The sequence below is a fragment of the Vicugna pacos genome, chromosome 23 (genome assembly GCF_048564905.1).
Source record: "Vicugna pacos chromosome 23, VicPac4, whole genome shotgun sequence".
NCBI lineage: Eukaryota > Metazoa > Chordata > Mammalia > Artiodactyla > Camelidae > Vicugna > Vicugna pacos.
This window is the reverse complement of record NC_133009.1, coordinates 9,108,848-9,129,922: the sequence shown is the minus strand read 5'-3', so window position 1 is coordinate 9,129,922 and position 21,075 is coordinate 9,108,848. Positions and strand designations below refer to the sequence as shown.

Below are 21,075 nucleotides of genomic sequence, written 5' to 3'. Positions count from 1 at the left end.
GGCGGGGCTAATGGGCGGGCTGTAAGGCGGGGCGTTGGCGCCCTGGCGGCTCTTTGGCCTGGAGAGGTAGAGTACCGCCCTGATTGGAGCGTAACCCTTACTGCGCGAGGACAGCTTTGAGACTTCCTCATGGGGCCCGTCTCTGGCTCCTCCCTCAGCAAATCTATGGGAACATTGAAACCCCTTTAGGGAAGTGGCTGGTTCCCTGCTGCTTTGTAAACAGACTTCCCCCTGATGCAGGAAGGTAGAAAGCAATCTACGGCTGGCGAGGTCATCTTTGTCTTTTTCCAGAATGTTGGATTAAAGAATGGAGTGCATTGACCTGAAAAGAGAAACCTGGCGCCCAGGGCAGCGGGTCACCGATGGGGCAGACACCCCTCAGGACTCCACTTTGGTCCTGGGCCCCTGCTCAGTATTTGGCATTAATCAGGCGTAATTCGGGAATAGAGTTGAGATTTCCGTGGGAGTGATCTGCTCCTGAAGTCTCTCATGGCCCGATAGATTTCAGGATCACGAGAGGTTTGGCCTTTGTTCTCCCAGCAGCTAATGTCAACTAGTCTCCCTCTTCTCCTAGGACAGCACCCCTGGGGAAGGTAAGCTGTTAACACCGCGTCATTATCATTTTGGGTCTCAACTCTGTGGGGCCCTTGCCCTTGAGCAACTAAATGTTTTATTGCCCTTGACAACTAAATGAATGAAAAAGACAAGGACAGGGGAGCATTAGGTACCAAACTCTTGGAAACAGTGAATGTCATTAGACTTGCGATGGTAAGGTATTGGTTAGATGAAATGGATAAAGGGAAAATATTTTCTGTTGAAACAATCTCCCAAACATAGCTGGAAAATTAGCAGTAAGCAAGATTTATTTGTAGAATTGCAAGTAAATCTGTATGACAATTAAAAGAAAAGTAACAGGACAGGTATTAAAGAGCAAACAAAAGGAGCTGACAATTTCTTGCAATTAGTTGCCAAAGAATAAAAAGGTCAATCAATGTGAGTAAACATATTGGTAGGCCAGTACCCTCAACTTTTATTTTTTATTTTTTTAATTTAAAATTTTAAAAATACATTTTATTGAAGTACAGTCATTTTACAATGTGTCAATTTCTTATGTACAGCACAATACGTCACTCACATAAGAACATACATACATTTGTTTTCATATTCTTCTTCACCATATGTTACTGCAAGATGTTGAATATGGTTCCTTGTGCTGTACAGCATAAACTTGTTTATCTATTTTATATATATTGTTAATATCTGCAAATCTCAAACTTCTGATATATCCCTTCCCATCCCCTTCCCACTTGGTAACCATAAGTTTGTTTTCTATGTCTGTGAGTCAGTTTCTGTTTTGTAAATAAGTTTGTCTTTTTTTTTTTTTTTAAGATTCCACATATAAGTGATATCATGTGGTATTTTTCTTTCTCTTTCTGGCTTACTTCACTTAATGATAATCTCCAGGTTCATCCATGCTGCAGCAAATGGCATTATTTTATTATTTTTATGGCTGAGTAGTATTCCATTGTATAAATATGCACAGCATCTTTATCCAGTCATCTGTTGATGGACATTTACATTGTTTCCATGTCTTGGCTATTGTAAACAGTGCTGATATGAACGTTGGGGTGCATATATCCTTTTTTATAAAGTCCCCTTTGGATATTTGCTCAGGAATCAGATTGCTGGATTATATGGTAAGTCTATTTTTAGTTTTTTGAGGAATTTCCATACTGTTTTCCATAATGGCTGCACCAAACTGCACTCCCACCAATAGTGTAGAAGGGTTCCCTTTTCTCCACACCCTCTCCAGTATTTATGATTTGTGGACTTCTGAATGATGGTGATTCTGACTGGTATGAGGTGATATCTCATTGTAGTTTTGATTTGCATTTCTCTGATAATTAGTGATACTGAGCATTTTTTCATGTGCCTATTGGCCATTTGTATATATTCATTGGAGAATTGCTTGTTTATGTCTTCTGCCCATTTTTGGATTGGGTTGTTTGTTTTTTCTTATTAAGTTGTGTGAGCTGTTTATATATTCTGGAGATTAAGCCCTTTTGCAAATATTTTCTCCCATTCTGTTGGTTGTCCTTTTGTTTTGCTTATAGTTTCCTTTGCTGTGCAAAAGCTTATAAGTTGAATTAGGTCCCATTTGTTATTTTTGCTTTTATTTTTATTGCTTGGGTAGACTGCCCTAGGAGAATATTGCTGAGATTTATGTTGGATAATATTTTGCCTATGTTTTCTTCTAAGAAGTGTATAGTGTCTTGTTTTATGTTTCAGTCTTTAAGCCATTTTGTGTTTATTTTTGTGTACAGGGTGAGGGAGTGTTCTAACTTCATTGATTTACATGCAGCTATCCAGTTCTCCCAACACCATTTGCTGAAGAAACTGTCTTTACTCCACTCTATGTTCTTGACTCCTTTGTCAAAGATTAATTGACTGAAAGTTTGTGGATTTATTCTGGGTTGTCTATTATGTTGCATTGATCCATTTGCCTATTTTTGTACCAATACCATGCAGTTTTGATTATTGTTGCTCTGTAGTATTGCCTGAAGTTTGGGAGGGTTATTCTTCTAGCTTCATTCTTTTTCTTCAGTAATGCTCTAGTAATTCTGGGTCTGTACTTCAAAAAAGAAGCAATAAGACTTCTGGGTAGAACAACTATATGGCAATAAATTGGACAACTTAGAAAAATGGGCAAGTTTCTAGAAACATACACTTCACCAAAAATGAATCAAGAAGAAATAGATCACTTGAGAAGACCAATCACTAGAAGTGAAATAGAATCAGGAAAAAAAAAAAAAAACAACTCCCTGCAAACAAAAGTCCAGGATCAGATGGCTTCACTGGGGAATTCTATTAAATATACAAAGGAGAGTTCATACTGATCCTTCTCAAACTCTTCCAAAAGTTTGAAAAGGAGGGAACACTTCCAAACTCATTCTATGAAGCCACCATCACCCTAATACCAAAGCCAGACAAAGACACCACCAAAAAAGAAAACTATAGGCCAATATTGTTGATGAACATAGATGCAAAAATCCTTAACAAAATATTAGCAAATAGAATCCAACAAACATTAAAAATATCATACACCATGATTACGTTGGATTCACCCCAGGGGCACAAGGATGGTTCAACATACACAAATCAATCAACGTGACACACCACATCAACAAGAGAAAGGACAAATTTATTGCCATATAGTTGTTCTACCCAGAAGTCTTATTGCTTCTTTTTTGAAGTACAGATGTTAATAGTCTGTCTGGTTTGCTTATCTAAGACTGAGTGGGAAGTTGACATTGCTGTTCTGGAACTCACATTCCAGAGACAGTGCTCCCAACTCACCATTCATAACAAGAATAATTCACCATTGAACCAAACTGGGCATCTGTGTTTATATGCGCAATGCCACTGAAGAGTTCTAGAGGTTTCCACATGATTTTCCCATGAAAGAAACAGAATTTAGGACTAGGTGTAGAGTTCAATATACTGTTTTAAAGGTTCAGGCTGGAATGTAGCATACTGAACAGCCTGTATACTTCTGATTGTTCCACAGAATCGACCCCTTTGAGGAAACACCCTACAACCTCAGAATCAAGCAGATACAGAGCACCACTTTGAAAAAGACTACCTGCATCTCCCAACAAAGGTCATTCATGGGGAAAGAGTTGTTTTCTCATCTCATGGGCTGGAGAGCATGGTGCTGGTGTCACAATCATGCAGGTGTCTGGCACATGCACCACAGGGATGTTCATCCCCAGTTTCCCCCACCCCACTCCCACTGCCATTCCATGGAGACCCTAAAGGCACCTGGAGGTGAAGGAAACAAAGCAAGTATCAAAGCACCCGTCCTCTTGCAGAACAGGTGTTGTCCCATCTCCACCCAAGTTTTATATGTTGTACAGTCAATAATGACCCTCTTCTATGCAGAAATATTGTCTAGGATTCCCACCTGCCCTCAATTACACTATAATTAAGTTCAAGAATAAAGAATAAACAAATGGGACCTAATGAAACTTACAAGCTTCTGTACAGCAAAGGAAACCATAAATAAAACAAAACGACAACCTAGGAATGGGAGAAAATTTTTGCAAATAAAACTGACAAAGGCCTCATCTCCAGAATATATAAGCAGCTCATACAACTTAATAAGTAAAAAGCAAAGAACCCAATCCAAAAATGGGCAGAAGACCTAAACAAGCAATTCTCCAAGGAAGAAATACAAATGATCAATAGACACATGAAGAAATGCCCAATATCACTAATTATCAGAGAAATGCAAATCAAAACTACACTGAGGTATCACCTCACACCAGTCAGACTGGTCTTCATTCAAAAGCCCACAAATGACAAATGCTGGAGAGGCTGTGGAGAAAAGGGAATCTCCCTACACTGCTGGTGGGAATGCAGTTTGGTGCATCCACTGTGGAAACCAGTATGGAGATTCCTCAAAAGACTAGGAATAGACTTATCATATGATCCAGGAATCCCATTCCTGGGCATATATCCAGAAGGAACCCTACTTCAAAAAGATACTTGCACCCCAATGTTCATAGCAGCACTATTTACAATAGCCAAGACATGGAAACAGCCGAAATGTCCATCAAGAGATGACTGGATAAGAAGAAGTGGTACATTTATACCATGGAATACTACTCAGCCATAAAAACCGACAACATAACGCCATTTGCAGCAACATAGATGTTCCTGGAGAATGTCATTCTAAGTGAAGTAAGCCAGAAAGGGAAAGAAAAATACCATATGAGATCGCTCATATGTGGGATCTAAAAAGAAGAAGAAGAAGAAGAAGAAGAAGAAGAAGAAGAAGAAGAAGAAGAAGAAGAAGAAGAAGAAGAAGAAGAAGAAGAAGAAGAAGAAGAAGAAGAAGAAGAAGAAGAAGAAGAAGAAGAAGAAGAAGAAGAAGAAGAAGAAGAAGAAGAAGAAGAAGAAGAAGAAGAAGAAGAAGAAGAAGAAGAAGAAGAAGAAGAAGAAGAAGAAGAAGAAGAAGAAGAAGAAGAAGAAGAAGAAGAAGAAGAAGAAGAAGAAGAAGAAGAAGATAAATACAAAACAGAAACAGACTCATAGATATAGAATACAAACTTGTGGTTGCCAAGGGGGCGGAGGGTGGGAAGGGACAGACTGGGATTTCAAAATATTAGATACTGACAGGCATATGTAGAATAGATAAACAAGATTATACTGTATAGCACAGGGAAATATATACAAGATCTTGTGGTAGCTCACAGCGAAAAACAACTGACAATGAATATAATTATGTTCATGTATAACTGAAAAATTGTACTCTACACTGAAATTTGACACAGCATTGTAAAATGACTATAACTCAATTAAAAAAAAGTTTCAAAAAAGTTCAAGAATAGAATGAAACAGTAGTCCAGCTACAGAGTGGGTGGCAGTGAACAGAGGGGCAGGAACACAGACTTTGGAGTTAGACTGGGATCTACATTGTTCACTAGTCATGTGCTTGTAGACAAATTTTTCAACCAGTTTAGGATCAGTTTCCTGATGAAGTTAGATAATATTGCAAAATACTTCACATATTCTATAAATGCAAAGCAGTACTAACATAGATATTAATGCATTTAAGTACTTTCAGCTGTTTTATCATAAGCATACTAATTTGTAGAGAATGTTTGTGAAGTTAAACAGAATTAACCTAGAATTCGTAAGTTTTGTATTGCTCTCATCCATGTGAAGCATGAGCTGTGAGTCTCATGTTCCCTGAGCATAATGTAAGTCTCCTCCCTGCCTTTCTAATGAGTCCTTATAATATGTCCCATCACAAGTGGAACTGCAAGAAGACATTTCTGCTCGGGGCGGAAGCTGGTCTTTTGATCAAAACTCCCTTCTTTCTTCAGTGAGATCCTTTTCTGGAAGCTGGTTTCACATGGTGGCTTAGATTTTTCAATCTTTGTATCTAGCACCATTTGAAATTAATGTTTTAGGAGTGAGAATTGCAGCACAGCCAAGGGCCGACTGCAGAGGAGCTGCCGCTTGTGGGACCGGCTCTCCTCCTCCTGCCGCCTGAGCTGGCTCAAAAAAGAATGAACTTGAAAAGCAAAGTCACTCTTGAGTATGTTGGGTTGTGGAGGCAACAGTGCAGGGACTGGGTTGTGTCCAAAGTGAACTCGGTGGATTGAGCAGGGCCAGGCGTTGTTATCTTTCTGAGGACAGGTAGCAGCCACCGCCAGCAGTAACCTGTTGGCAGGGCTTTGAGTGCGTGACTGGGCAATGCTGGGTTGGGTACTGGATTGCAGTAGGGAAGGGGGAGGTATGTGTCCCGGGAGGACTGTCTCCCCACATCAGCGCTGTCCGCCTGCTCCTAGATGTCCTGAAACGTTCATCTGCAGGTGCCGCACAGCTGAAGTCAGACTTGCCACCTGCACCGCCAAGGTGCAGGACCCCCCCGGAGCACCACTGGACCCATCTCTTACACAGGCTGACCGATTTCTCCTGGTGTTCAGAGTCTGTTTTTGTCTAGCACCATCTGAAATCGGTTATGATGTAGGGGGAGAAGCAGCAGCCTCGAGGTCTCATGCCAAGTGTGGTGAGCAACAGCCTGTGGCTTCGTGGAAGATGGATGGGCAGAGAGGGGAGGGGATCACGCTTTTCCTATGAACTTCCTTAGCTGCATTCGTGATACGTTATGCACAGGTGATAGATCATTTAATGGGTTTTTCAGAGCAAATAACTATAAGTTTCCTGATGTCCTCAGTTTGCTGAAATGTGGTAGTACTATCAATTCTGTAAATTGGTTGCTGTTAAATTATCCTCTGTTAAGAAAAGTCTATCCATGCATCCTAACCTTAATAAACGTATTACTGTATTCAATTTATCATGACTTTTTTCATGTTTTATTTTCCATTCATAATTGCATGATAATGAGAAGTGAGATCTTGAAAAGTTAATGTGCTGTGCAGACTTACCTACTTCACAGAAAATATCAAGTAGGTTACAGCAGACAGGTTTTAAAATGTAGCCCTTTAAGATGAGAATGAATTCTATGAGCCACAAAACAGAATGAGAAAAGATCACAGAAGAGAGCAGGGCTGCAGACCTGGGCGAAGGAGGCTACTTGCTGATGAGGAAACGGACCTGGGTGCCCAGTGGGCTGCAGCCCGGACACCTCCGTGGTCAGCGCTCCTTCAGGAACGTGGGCTTAACTGAACCTGTGCTTGCGCGGCTCTTAGAGGGAGGAACACTGACGAATTCAGGTGCAACAGGAGATGCAGGAGCCCTACTTTGGTTCTTAGTTTCTATCAACCCTAGAAGTCAAAGCAAATCAGTTCTGTAAAGGTATTCAGAGAGTAGCCAAAGTCGACTTCACAGGGGAGTAAACTTGGGGACTCTATGTCCCCTTGACTGACCTTTTTGCACAGGAGATGTGTGGCCACCTCTGAGCACTTGCAGGACTTTTATTTCACGCCAGTGCTTCTTCATAAGTGATGGCATCTCAGCCACCTGGGAAGCCTGTCTGAGTCCACATCCTGCCAGTCTTCCCAGATGCCTGCCCTGCCTGGTGCAGTGAGGGTGGGACGGGTGAAGCACTGTTGGTTAAGCTCCCCAGTGAATGGGACCCTCTCAACCCTGCAGCCGCAGCGCTATTTCAGGCTGTTGTCTGAATAGTCACATGTCCCCAGGATGTGGCGGTGGGAATAGTTAGGACCCTGAATTGTTTTATCACTTCTCCACTGAGGTAAATGTAGACCTGTTGGCATAACCACTTTGGGTCAGATGTAACAAACTGAACAACTTTTGATTCATCTACGTGTCCCAGGCTCCAGCCTAGGAATTTCCAATAAAGTGAGTAAGGCACGGATTCTGCCAGCAGGTTGCTCTGACTCCAGCCCCCAAATGAGAAAGTGCTAGAAGATGGAGTTCAGTGTCAACACACAAAAACAATGACTTGGGGCCCCTTTTCCATAAAAGTAGTTTCTGGTGCTCCCATGAATGCTTAACTTTACACAGTACACATGGGTAGGTCATGAGAAGCAAAATGCACTCCCCAGGTAACTGAGGTGCCACTCCCACAAAACTATTTTTCTTTGTTCATCTGGAGGCTGACAGTTCTTTACCTAAAATGCCCATTCCAGCTGGTTTTCCCTAGTAACTTGTTAAGCAGAATGTTTCTCCCGGAGACATCTTGAGCCTGGCTTTCGAGGCCGTTCTCCCCACCCAGGTAGAAGATGCTTTGTCAGGCGTGGGTCCTACTTACGTAAGTTTTGCCGCTTATTTACTGTAAGCATGTAAGTGGAGAGGGAGTTGGACTGCAGGCACAGCCAGCCTCATGCATGTTGTGCCAGCAAAGAATTCCCATCCCTGGAACTAAGTGCTGGTGAGTCCTAGTAAATGTGAGTCCAGGAATCTTTCACCAACTTAGGGGAAACAATGTGCTAAATCTTGAACATGAAATGTCTTCATGTAAGATGTTGGCCCAGCCCTGCGTTTTGAGAAGCTGGTGTTCAGTTTTGTGGGGGTACCCAGCAGACTAGTGTGTCCATATTTTGGGGCAATTTAAGAGTTTTGCATGAGTACAAGAAAAGTTATATTTTGTGTTTATTCTAATGTGCTACTGCTGCACCGACCTCTGATTACACTCATCCAAGTAGCCATTAGAATAGAGATTTTCATGTCCCACCCCTACAGGTTCTGATTATATTTTTGCAGGAATAGGTTGTGGACATTCATTTTTTTGTTTGACCATTTCCCCAGGTGATTCTACTGTGCAGTCTGGGTGGAGGGCCCCTCCTCTGTGGTCTTGCTTCTACTCCAAGTGTGGCCTGAGGATCCCCAGTATTGGTGCATTAGATCGCTGTGGCTGCTGTCACAAATTACAGCAAGCTTGGTGTCTGTCTTAATCTCTTTGGGCTGCTTTAATATAATACTACAGGCAGGGCAGCTTATAAACAGCAGATTTATTTCTCATAGTTTGGAGGCTGGGGAGACCAAGATCATTCACACAATCACAGCGTCTAAAACAGCACACCTCTATTCTTTCAGTTCTGGAGGTCAGAGTCTGGAATCAAGTTACAGACAGGGCCATGCTCCCTCCAGATGTACTGGCACAGAATCAGTTTCCTTGCCTTTTCCAGCTTCCAGAGCTGCATTTTTTGTCTTGCAGCCCCTTCCTCCATCTTCAAGGCCAGCACTGTAGGGTGTTGCTTCAGTGGTCCCGTTGCCTTCTGCAATAGTCAAATCTCTCTCTGCCTTCTTCTGGTAAGGATTAAGTGTGATTACATTCAGGGCCCCGCCTGGATAATCCAGGATAATCCCCCCATCCAAGATCACATCTCCAAAGACCTTTTGCATATAAGGCGACATTCACAGTTTGCAGGTATTACGACTCCAGCATCTCAGGAGGCCTTTATAAAGCCTCCACAGACCAGTGTGTGAAATCCATAGAAATGCAGAACCTTGGGCCCCACCTGAGACTGACTGATTTAGAATCTGCATTTTACCGAGATCACCATGTGATTCACCTACACACTAAATTTTGCGATTCATGTTTCTATGGAATCCTACCCATGGATTCTCCATATATTGGGTCCATATCAATAAGAATTAAAGGAATATTTTTCCTTGGGCCCTTTCCAGGTGGTGATGAGTGATCAGGTGCCTGATCACTTTCCTGTGTACTATATTCATACAGTGCTCATCTAAATGACACTAGTCTCCAAACTTCTCAGTGAAGCCACAGGCCCTAAGCACCAGGATGCCAGGTCTCCTGCTTATTTCTGATAATCCCTCACAAGGTTTCTTGTGTGTCTTACAATAGTTCTGTTTCTAAAAACTACATTCAAGTTGTGAATGATAGATACATAATTGGCTTCACTGCTAATAGGATGTTTACCACCTCATGCAGGTTTTCTTGGGCTATGAAATCAACAGTCAGTGTTGGTAACTTTCTCATTTAGGTCCATACTTAAGGCAACTTTGTCACTTTCTGCTGGCCTATAAACCAGAGGGTAGGAAAAATAGTTCATGGACCACAGACCTCAATTTTATGCTTCACCCATATGTGAGCTGTAAGGAACAGAGCTTGGGAAGAAAAGGGGACTTAATGGTACAAATCCTTCAAGTATCATGAAAGAAACTTGGACTTCAGGCTGTAGGTAATGTGGTGGGGGAGATGCCTGGACACAGTTAAGGCTCTGAGATGTGAGGGACAGGAGTGGTGATTATGGGAGGGGAGTCTTTACAGAAGAGGGGCCCCAAGTAGAAGTATACTCTGATTTGGGATAAAACACACAGAAATAAACTCATTATCATGAATAAAAACTTCTCAAAGCTACATTTTATTTTCTTAAATAGATTTGAAAATCCAATTCTCAAAACATGAACTATAAAGACATGAGACTTTTCATTCCACTGAGAGTACATTCTTGCACTTTTAAGAAACGTTTAAATTAAAATGTATGTTTTCTCTCTCACTTTAGCAAATTTTATAGAGAAAAAATGGTTTCCCCATTATTTAGGTAATTTAACAGATTATTTGACAAATAGAACGTAGTTTATAAGTATACATACATTTTGATTTCACATATAAATATATCAAATTGAAAACACTAAATTTGAAGCAGAACCACCTACTTTCAATTTATTTTGATAAGCATAAAATCTTTGATTCAGAAGTTATTCAATTAGCATTAAAAAGAATAAATAGTACAATCATCCCTTACTTCTAATTAAGTGCATCATTCTTGGAAGCTATGTGAAATGGGTACAGCAAAACTTCAACTCTAATTCAGAATTCCTGTTATTTTTTGTTCAAACTTATCTTCCTAAGATGCCTCACCAGAGATTACAAAGGGAAGGGACACTTACAGGACCTTATAAAAAGATCCTTAGGGAGTAAAATTATTTTACTCTGGTCCATTCTTGATTCACTCATATCTTTCTCAAGGCAATGTTTCTTTGCCCCAATTTGTGCTACTAACTCTAAAACTGCACATCAAAACCTGTACAAATGTTATTTGGGGCAGAGGGCAGCCCCTCCTCTTTGACCACTGGCTCCTTTGAAAGCGGCCCTGCCTGGTGTGAGGACTGAGAAGGGGCTGGGAGCTGCCCCACCTGAGATAAAGAGCTACCTGAGCTGTTTCTCTTTCCTTCCCTTTGTATGACCGACAGCAAGTCCACAAAGTTAAGGTTGCTTTTCTGAAATACGTGGCTGAGTCTTTACTCTGCCCTTTGAAGATGAGGTGAGGTGCCCACGGAGACAAAGATTCTGTTGCACCTTGAGGTTACCTGATGAATTTACTCGCAACAAAACCGCCTACCTTCAGATGATGGGTTTAAGTTATCTCCTTACTCAAGAAGGGAGAGAAAACGACCAGAGCCAGAATTCAGCCTGGATTCTAATTCTCTTAAAGAGAGGAATTCTTTTTAAGGCCACAGTGTTCATGTCTCACTGAGCTGGCATTCCTGTTACGGGTGTCACAGCCTCACTTTTCACAGAAGCAGGCCACCGAGGCTGAATTCTTCTTGATTTCTCAGACTGGCTTATTGTTATCAAAAGAGATGAAGAACAAATGCCAGACATAAACTTTATAGCTTCTCTAAATCATCAAGGAGTTACAAACAGTTTTCTAAAATAAAAGTTTCCCTTATTACTTTCAGTGTATTTTTTCTGGTAATGTTCTTAGTGAAATCAAACTTGTTCAAATTCCCAATATTAAGTGTTCTTGTTTTTAATGACTATGGGATGAAATAGTGTACACATATTTGTAAGGGCTTTTTATAATAAACAGTGTATAAAACACATTTTGTGGTTGTTAAAGAATGCATCTTAAGAGTTGGCTTTAATCTTTGAACAAAAATGTTTCAAAATCACTTTTTTTAAACAAATGGAATGTATTTTCATTTTGAATTGTATTTCTCCAAGTTTGGAGATTTTTATGAAGAAATAACCATTCCCTCACTTCACTACTACCAGGGACACTGAGTTGACTTGCCCTATAAATTCAAGGGTTGTTTAAGGGAAAACAGGCAAGGTGTTCAATCCTAAATCCCTACATGATTCAGAGAAGCAGAAAGGATGGTGACTACATTCAAGCCACAGTAAAATGTTAACATTCACATTCATGGGAGTAAAAAGATCTAGAGAATTACATTTGTAGATTTTTTTTTCCTTCTGCTTTCATTAAGATATAATTGACATACAGGCATACCTCGGAGATACTGTGGGTTTGACTCTAGACCACTGCACTAAAATAGGCATTGCAATAAAGCAAATCATATGGTTTGGTTTCCCAGTTTTATGTTTAATCTATTAAGCGTGCAAAAGCATTATGTCTAAAAAACAACATACACACCTTAATGAAAAATAATTTGCTGCTAAAACTGCTAATTATTATCTGAGCCTTCAGTGAGTCTAGGCAGTGACATGAAAGATAACTGAACACAGATCACTGTAGCAAACAGAATAATAATAAAAATCTGAAATACTGCAAGAATGACCAAAATGTGACACAGAGACACAGAAGGAGGAAATATTTTTGGAAAGATGGCACCAATAAACTTGCTGATGCAAGACTGCCACGAGCCTATAATTTGTAAAAAATGTAGTATCTGCAAAGCACATCAAAGTTAATGACAACAAAACGAGATATGCCTGGATAACACTGTGTAAGATCAAAGTGTCCAGCATGAGTTGGTAATGTATATATTGTGAAATGATTACCACACTAAATTTCTTAACATCTATCACCTCACAGAGTTACCCCCCAAATTTATTTTCTTCTTTGTGATCAGAACTTTTAAGACCTACTTTCTTAACAACTTGCCAATGCAGTTATTCCCTGACATCTGAGAGGGGATTGGTTCCAGATCCCTACCCACTTCCCCTACAAATAAAAATCTAAATGCTCAAGTCCCTTGTATAAGGCATAGTACAAGCAGCCCTCCTTATCCAGGGATGAAGAACTGTCGGGTACAGAGTGTCAGAGGTATACAATACAGCATTCTAATTACAGTCACCACCTGTGCATTATATCTTAGTACTTGTTTACCTGATAACTGGAAATTTGTACTTTTTGAACCTCTTTACCCAATTCCTCCACCCTCTAAGACCCTTTACCTTTGGCAACCAGAAATCTGATTTCTTTTTCTATGAGCATGGACTTTTGGATTCCACATATAAGTGAGACTATGCAGTATATGTCTCTTTGTGTATGATTCATTCACTTAGCGTAATGTCATGAAGGTATGTAAGTGTTGTCACAAATGGAAGGATTTCCTTCTTTTTCATGGCCAAATAGCATTCCACCCTATGTATGTATGCATATGTGTATGTGTATATGTGTGTGTATGTGTGCTTTTATATATATATATATTTTACATATATATATATATATATACACCTATATATATATCTCACATTTTCTTTATCCATTCATTTATCGATAGAGGTAATCTCGGTTATTGTAAATATTGCTGCCATACACAGGGAGGTGCAGTTATCTCTTCCATGTGGAAGATTTTGTTTCCTTCTGACATACCTATACTGAAATTGCTGGATCATATGGTGATTCCATTTTTTAAGTTTTGAGGAATCTACATACTGTTTTCCATAGTTGTATAAATTTACTGTAGATCTTAATATATTAACTGACTCAAAAGATAAATTGATGTTCAGGTTTGTAGAAAACAATTAGTGCTTCCGTACTGATGGGCTGGTTGGCCTTTTCTGGTGAGCAGTGGGTCTAGCAGTAACTTCTCTTTTCCTGTAAGACAAGACAAAACAAAAAAGATAGCATCAGAGGTAAACAGAAGCACAGAAATTAAATTCCAGAAGCTTACTTAGAAAATGGACAATTAAAACTGTATTTATAGTAGTAAGAGTCACATCACTAGAAAAGAAATGATTCTTTTCAAGTAATTTCAAATGTTCAACGAGTCTCACTCCAGAAACCCTTTTTCTATCCCTGTATTATATTTTTGATGTCCCCCAAAATGAAAAAGAGAGCAGTCACACATACTTAGTAAATATTCTGTTATTTTAGTTTGGGGTCAGTGGGAAAGATTAAAGAGAAACATGCATTTTCCCTAATAATGGAGTTTTAAATCTGGCTCTGAGATAAAACCTTTAAATAGACAATAATTCCAGGAGTGTTCAAGTTTAATAATGCCTTATTTACCCCTCACTGTCAAGGAAATGATATGTTGTGGTAACAGAGACTCCTAAATAAGTAAAATCCACATCACACTTTTGTTGTAGCAGCAGACATCTTTCTTATACCTATTATTCAAGTCAATGTTATTCAAAGAAATATAGTATGTCACATAGGTAATTTTGAATTTTCTAGAAACCACATTAAAAGAAGGAAAAGAAGCAGGATTAGTTTTAATATATTTCACTTATTGCAGTGCACTAAGTCTTTGAATCTGGTGTGTACTTTGCTCATCTTACATAGGATAAGCCACATTTGACGTCACAGCAGCCACTCAGGGCTACAGAGTCTGGAGCTGGAAAACGCAGTCCCAGTCCCTCCTCAGGAAACATGGTAGACAGACCACAACCAAATGTGGACCAGTCAGTTACTCAGAGTGTGCCCACCCCAGCAAACACTTCGAGATACCAACCCCACATAACAGCTAACTGTGTTAATTTTGGAGATTCTACTATTTCTCCTGGTGGGCAAGGCATCACTGAACCACCGCTGTCACAGCACCGTACTTGTAATAGAGCCATTTCCTAAGGACTACGGTGGTGGGCGACTCCTCCTTCATCCTCCAAAACCACTATATTCTTCTGTTTTTTGAAGTCAATGCATTTTTTCTTCTGTTGCAGTAAAATCCTTTTTTTTAGGTAGAATTTTAAATTGAAATCCAGTATTTGACAAAGATAAATAAGCATTACTATAAACTGAATGAAACATTCATTTGATATAACAAAAATGCTATTTCAAGATGATTAAAATGTGTGTGTGAATGACTAATTACAGTTATGTTATTACTTTCAGCATTAAGTTATCTTCAAATGTTTACATATACTTTGAAGTTCATGTCTGTCTGAAAATTACTTTCCTAGTTGGCTTTATCCTCGCAGGCACACAGGGCTGGATAGGCCCAGACTGTCATTGTAGTTGGTATATTTTGTCTTCCCCTTTGCCACTGTGATCAAAGACATCACTTTGCTTTTAAAAAGAAATTGCCCATGTGGAGTGAAAGGATTCAAAAGCTACAAACTTCAAATTATAAAATGAGTCATGAGGATGTAATGTACAGAAGAGTGAGTATAGTTATTAATACTGTATTTCATGTTTGATAGTTGCTAAGAGTTTATATTCAAAGTTCTTATTCTTTTTTATGGTTGAGTAGTATTCCATTGTATAAATATACACAACTTCTTTATCCAATCCTCTGTCGATGGACATTTAGGTTGCTTCCATGTCTAGACTATTGTATATACTGCTACTATGAATATTGGGTTGCATGTATCATTTCAAATTAGAGTTCCCTCCAGATATATATTCCCAGAAGTGGGATTGTAAGATCATATGGTAAGTCTATTTTTAGTTTTTGGGGGAATTTCCATACTCTTCCATAATGGCTGCACCAAACTACATTCCCACCAGCTGTGTGGGAGGGTCCCCTTCTCTCCACACTATGGACACTTGCGTTGTCTCCATACCTAGGCTATTATAAATAATGATGCAATGAAAATGGGAGTGAAGATATCTTTTCAAGTTAGTGTTTTCATTTCCTTTGGATAAATACCCAGAAGTGGAACTGCTGGATTGCATGATTGTTCTAGTTTTGGTATTTTGAGGAAACTTAATACTGCGGGGTGATATCATATTGAGGTTTTGAATCACACTTCCCTGATGATTAGTAATGTTGAACATCTTTTCATGTACCTGTTAGATATCTGTATGTCTTCTCCGGAAAATGTCCATTTAAATCCTCTGCCCATTGTTAATTAAATTGTTTGATATTCTACCATTGAGTTGTATGAGTGGTCACATATTTTGGAATATTCACCTTTTATCAAATACATAGTTTGCCATTATTTTCTTCCATTCAGTAGATTGCCCTTTTATTTTGTTGATGGTTTCCTTTGCTGTGTGGAACCTTTTTCAGTTTGACATAGTGCTACTTGTTTCTTTTTGATTTTCTTGCCTTTGCTTTTGGTGCCAAATCCAAAATTAATAATAATAATAATAATAATAATAATAATAATAATAATAATAATAATTGCCAAGATGGATATCAATGAGTTTCTGCTTATGTTTTCTTCTAGGAGTTTTATGATTTCAGGTCTTACTCTCAAGTCTTCAACAGATTTTGAGTCAATTTTGTATATAGTGTAAGATGGTGGTCCATTTTCATTCTTTTGCATGTAGCTGTCCAGTTCCAAACACCATTTGTTGAAGAGACTGTTCTTTCTTCATATATTCTTGCCTCCTTTGTCATAAATTAACTGACTTTATACATGTAGGTTTATTTCTGGGCTCCGTATTCTGTTCCATTGATCTATGTGTGTGTTTTTATGTCAATATCATATGGTTCTGATTACTTGAGCATTATAATATAGTTTGACACCAGCGAGCATGATGTTTACAGTTTAAGGGTGCTTTGGCTATTTAGGGTCTTTTGTGGTTCTATACAGATATTTTTAAGATTGCTTGTTTTGTTTCTGTAAAAAATGCCAATGGAATTTTGATGGGGATTGCGTAGAATCCATAGATTACTCTGTGTAGTATGGGCATTTTAACAATGTGAATTCTTCCAATCCATCAACATGAAATATCTTTCTATTTATTTGTATCTTTCTCAATTTCCTTAATTAATGACATTTTTGGGGGACTTTTGTGTCTATGTTCATTATGTTTATTGGCCTTGATTTATTTTAAGTCTTTTATTAAATTGTAATTTTTTTCATTAAAATTTAAGTTTAATGTTTAAAATCCCAATTTACCTTAGTAGATATGAATTTTTCTTCTTTTTTTCTATTCTAAGCCCCCCTGACTTTTTTCATTTTTACAGATAAAGAGAAGGACAAAATTAAAGAGGTGCCTTGTAAATATTACCCTTTCAGTAACTTTAGCCCCATCAGTTTTACTGCCGCTTAGTAAATTAAGAGAACATAAAAGGGAAATCAAATAATGCTGCTTTTAATTCCACAGCTTAACTTATATAGATAACAACTCTAAATGAAATGAAACCGAATTGTGGCTACATAGCTTCTTACTTACTACCTAAGCTGTGCAGACAAATGGAGATTTTCATCATAAAATGCAAGTGAATACAAATGTTAAAGTTTCTACCATGAACCACTTAAACTTTAATCTTGGCTACTAGCCCAATCTAGGAAGTAGGGTACACTTAGAGTAGTGAAGGCCTCATAATAGTCCATGGTTTACTGCAGAACTTAAACATCAAATGCCACTGAAATGTTTCTTGCAGTTGTAATAGTTGAAGAAACTCTGCATAAATTTCTCCTGTTGCAATGATATGAAAAGTAGCTAAAAATATTTTCAGTAATGAAATGCAATTCAGACAGCACCCTCATGCAGGAACATAAAAAAAAACCCACACAGCATGCAACATGGACTACAAATAATAACTGCGCAAAAGTATGTCAAGAGTAAAAAGGTTAGACTAAGAGAAAATGCACTGTAGTTTACCGTTTCTGCTCTTTCTCTTTCTTCTCCTTCTCCTCCTTCTCTTTCTTCTCCTTCTCCTCCTTCTCTTTCTTTTCCTTCTCCTCCTTCTCTTTCTTTTCCTTCTCCTCCTTCTCTTTCTTCTCCTTCTCTTCCTTCTCTTTCTTCTCTTTTTCCTCCTCTTCTTTCTTCTCCTTCTCCTGCTGCTTCCTTCCTCGAAGACTTCTGTACATGCAGACCAAAACTAGTAAAATGGCAACAACTGAAAGAAAACAGGAAACAAGTGACATGTCACTAACTAATTACCAAGATTCCAAACCTAGCAGCAGAAATAAATGTTAGCTACATTTCCATGGTCAGAAAATGTTATTTTATTTAAACATTGATATTCCATCTTGACCCTTCAGTATCTAAATCCAGTTCCCTGGAAGTCACTAAAACAGTTCAGAGTAGGTCCAACTCCTTGTTTAATTTAGGAAATAATCAAAAGCATATTCAAGAAACAGACTCGCATGACTACTCATCTTGAAAAAAAATTTATTTTTTACTGCTTATTACCAAGTGGATATACAGAATAAAAAAGCATGTACCGTCACCAGCACGGTGGTGCTGTATCATAAAAGGTCGGGTTTTTCTAGACTGTTTTTACTTAATTTCAAGCTATTAAAACTATAGCAAATGAAAAATCATTGAGAAAATAATGCATTTCTTTATACTACATTATGATTTAAATGATATAAAAATTTGGGATACTTACTTACTGTTAGGATATACACAGCAAAGCTTCCTACATCTGAGAAAAAAATGAACAGTGTTGAAGACATTGAGCATGTATGGGTCCTAAAGAGCAACTATGCTTTGATTTTGATCAGATCATCTAAACACTACAGCAAAAAAAAGGTTTGGCAATATAATTTTGGCATGACTGCTAGTGCAACCAAGTCATTTTGATCACAGAACCCTTGTAAACAGTTTTCAGGGTTAGGATCCACCCTGTGAAACTCTTAACAGGAACCTCATTTTTCACTGTTTTGTGCTCTAGCGACCATGTCAGGGTAGTTAGTACAGGTTACTAAGACAGTTAGAATTCACTAGATTAAAGAAAATGGCCTATGTGCATCTATGCAAATTGCCACTTACATTTGTCATGGTGTCTGCACTACTAAAATAACTATAAATGTCAATTATTACTAATTGTGACACATTGTTTCTTCCCTACCTACAAATGATTAGAACATGATATTTCCATGTAGAACTAACTCTAAGGTCTCATAATGTGGGGTTGTTAATAATTAAAATAATACCTAATTCCTCAAAGTCTTCAAGTGACAGTAATTCTTTGGGATTGGGATATCCTAGAAAAAAATGGAACTAGGTTAAAAAAAAAGACTAAATAAGTCTTGAAGATCTACACATTCACAATTATAATTTATAATTATAATTTAATATTCCTTATACATTATATTAATGGCTCTCATTAAAAGCTGCATCGTCAAACATTATAAATTTATATTCAATGCCATTCTTCCTCCTGTCCACTGATGTTCCTTGTCACTAATTCTGTGGTACGGCAAACAAACTAATCATCAGTGTATATTCAAAATTAGCCTGGAATTCAATGTGATTCTACTTAAAATTAAAAGAGGAGTACTTAAAAATGATTTAGAGATTACTCTGGAATAGAAAGACTCCTCAACACACAGGCCATGGATAGAAAAACTCATGGCTAATGTCAAACTCAATGTTGAAATATTAAAATTTTTTTCACTTAATGTCAGGAATAAGACAGGCTGCATAATTCTGCCACTCCACTTCTATTCAACATAATATTGGAAGTTTGGGTCAGAATAATTTGCTAAGAAATAAAAATAAAAAATATCCAAATGGGAAAGAAGTAATAAAATAATGTCTGTTTATAGATGACATGATCTTTTACATAAAAATCTCTAAAAAGATCACACACACATGCACAGAAACACTCCCACACAACTATTAGAACTAATATATAAATTCAGCAAAGTTAACGGATACAAAATCAACACACAAAAATAAGTTATCTTTCTATACACTAATAATGAACAATCCAAACGGGGAATTAAGCAAACAATTTCATTTCATAGCATCAAAAAATTCTCAGAAATACATTGAACCAAGAAGGTTGAAAAACTTGTCCACAAAAATTATAAAAACATTGAAAAAAAGGGAAGAAGACATAAATGGAAAGACATCCTGTGTTCATAGATTGGAAGATTTAATATTGTTAAGATGTTAATATGACACAAAGTAATTTACAGATTGATTATACTTCTTATCACCATCTTGAAAATACATTTTACATAGAAAAATCCAATTTACTTCATATGGAATCTCAAGGGGCTAGCAATAGCCAAGAAAATCTTGAAAAAGAAGAGCAGAGTTGAGAGGACTTACATTTCCTGATTTCAAAACTTACTAAAAAGCTACAATAATCAAGCAGAATGCTACTAGCAGAAAGACATACACACGGACCAATGCTCTAAATTAGAATCCATAAATAAACCCTCACTTATATGGACAAATGATCGCTCACAAGGGTACAAAGAACACTCAGTGGGAAGGGCAGTCTTTTCAACAAACAATTTTTGGAAAACTGGATATCCACATGCAAAACAGTGAAGTTTTACAACTACCTTATAAGGGATTAATATCCAAAATATGTAACAAACTTCTAAAACTCAATAACAACAACAACAACAACAACAACAACAACAACACATTTCACAAACAGGCAAGGGATTGAATAAACATTTCTCCAAAGAGAAATGGCTTCTTGGCAATTTGTATATCTTCACATGAAACGATGCTCAACATCACTAACTTAGGGAAATGCAAATAAAAGCCACAATGAGATATTGCTTCAAGTCAATTAACTAACATAAATTATAATCATTATTATCAAAACCCAGAAATCAATATATGTTGGCAAAGAAGTTGAGAAATTGGAAACTTTGTGTATTACTGGTTGGAATGAAAATGGTGCTGGCACTTAAAAACATTTCTGTATAAGAAAAAGAGAGGAAAAAACCACCAAACTAAATGTATAATTACACATATAAGGATTTTGATCTACAGAAATACATAGAGACACTCTAAACTATTAACAGTGATTAACTCAGGTAATAGGCTAGAGAAAGATCAGGGGATCTAATTTCACTCTGCATACTTCTGCAATGTTTGAAAATTTACAAAATTATATTTGTGTACCACTCATATAACAAAAATTTATAAAAAGCAACCTACATCTAATAGTACAGTATAAAAATCATAAAAAAAAACCGACTAGTGAAAATAAGGCTAAAATATAAACGTAGGAAAAAAGTTCACTTCATCTTAAAAGGGCTTTAATTTATAAGTTCAAATCAACAAGAAAAATATTTAAGAAACCTAATAGAAAAAGTAA

General features: G+C 37.7%; 1 protein-coding gene and 1 long non-coding RNA gene across 4 annotated transcripts in view; one reads left to right on the top strand and one right to left on the bottom strand.

Annotated features, from left to right (window-relative positions):
* The first annotated feature begins 8 nt into the window (after positions 1 to 8).
* On the top strand, positions 9 to 6,868 carry LOC140688721 (uncharacterized). Its single transcript, XR_012063471.1, has 2 exons — positions 9 to 593; positions 3,569 to 6,868. It is a non-coding gene; the product is annotated as an uncharacterized lncRNA (long non-coding RNA).
* Positions 6,869 to 13,551: 6,683 nt separating this feature from the next.
* The window catches only part of LOC116279903 (membrane cofactor protein-like), a 31,508-nt gene continuing 23,984 nt past the window's right edge, over positions 13,552 to 21,075 (bottom strand). For 2 of the 3 annotated variants that reach the window (XM_072948459.1, XM_072948461.1), the window contains exons 8-11: positions 18,941 to 18,991; positions 18,394 to 18,429; positions 17,661 to 17,898; positions 13,552 to 13,754 (exon numbers count right to left, since the gene is read on the bottom strand). In XM_072948459.1, coding sequence (XP_072804560.1) covers positions 13,682 to 13,754; positions 17,661 to 17,898; positions 18,394 to 18,429; positions 18,941 to 18,991 — 398 coding nt within the window. In that variant the 3' untranslated portion in view covers positions 13,552 to 13,681. The remainder of the gene's footprint in view (positions 13,755 to 17,660; positions 17,899 to 18,393; positions 18,430 to 18,940; positions 18,992 to 21,075) is intronic. The other variant, XM_072948460.1, reaches the window with a different exon arrangement.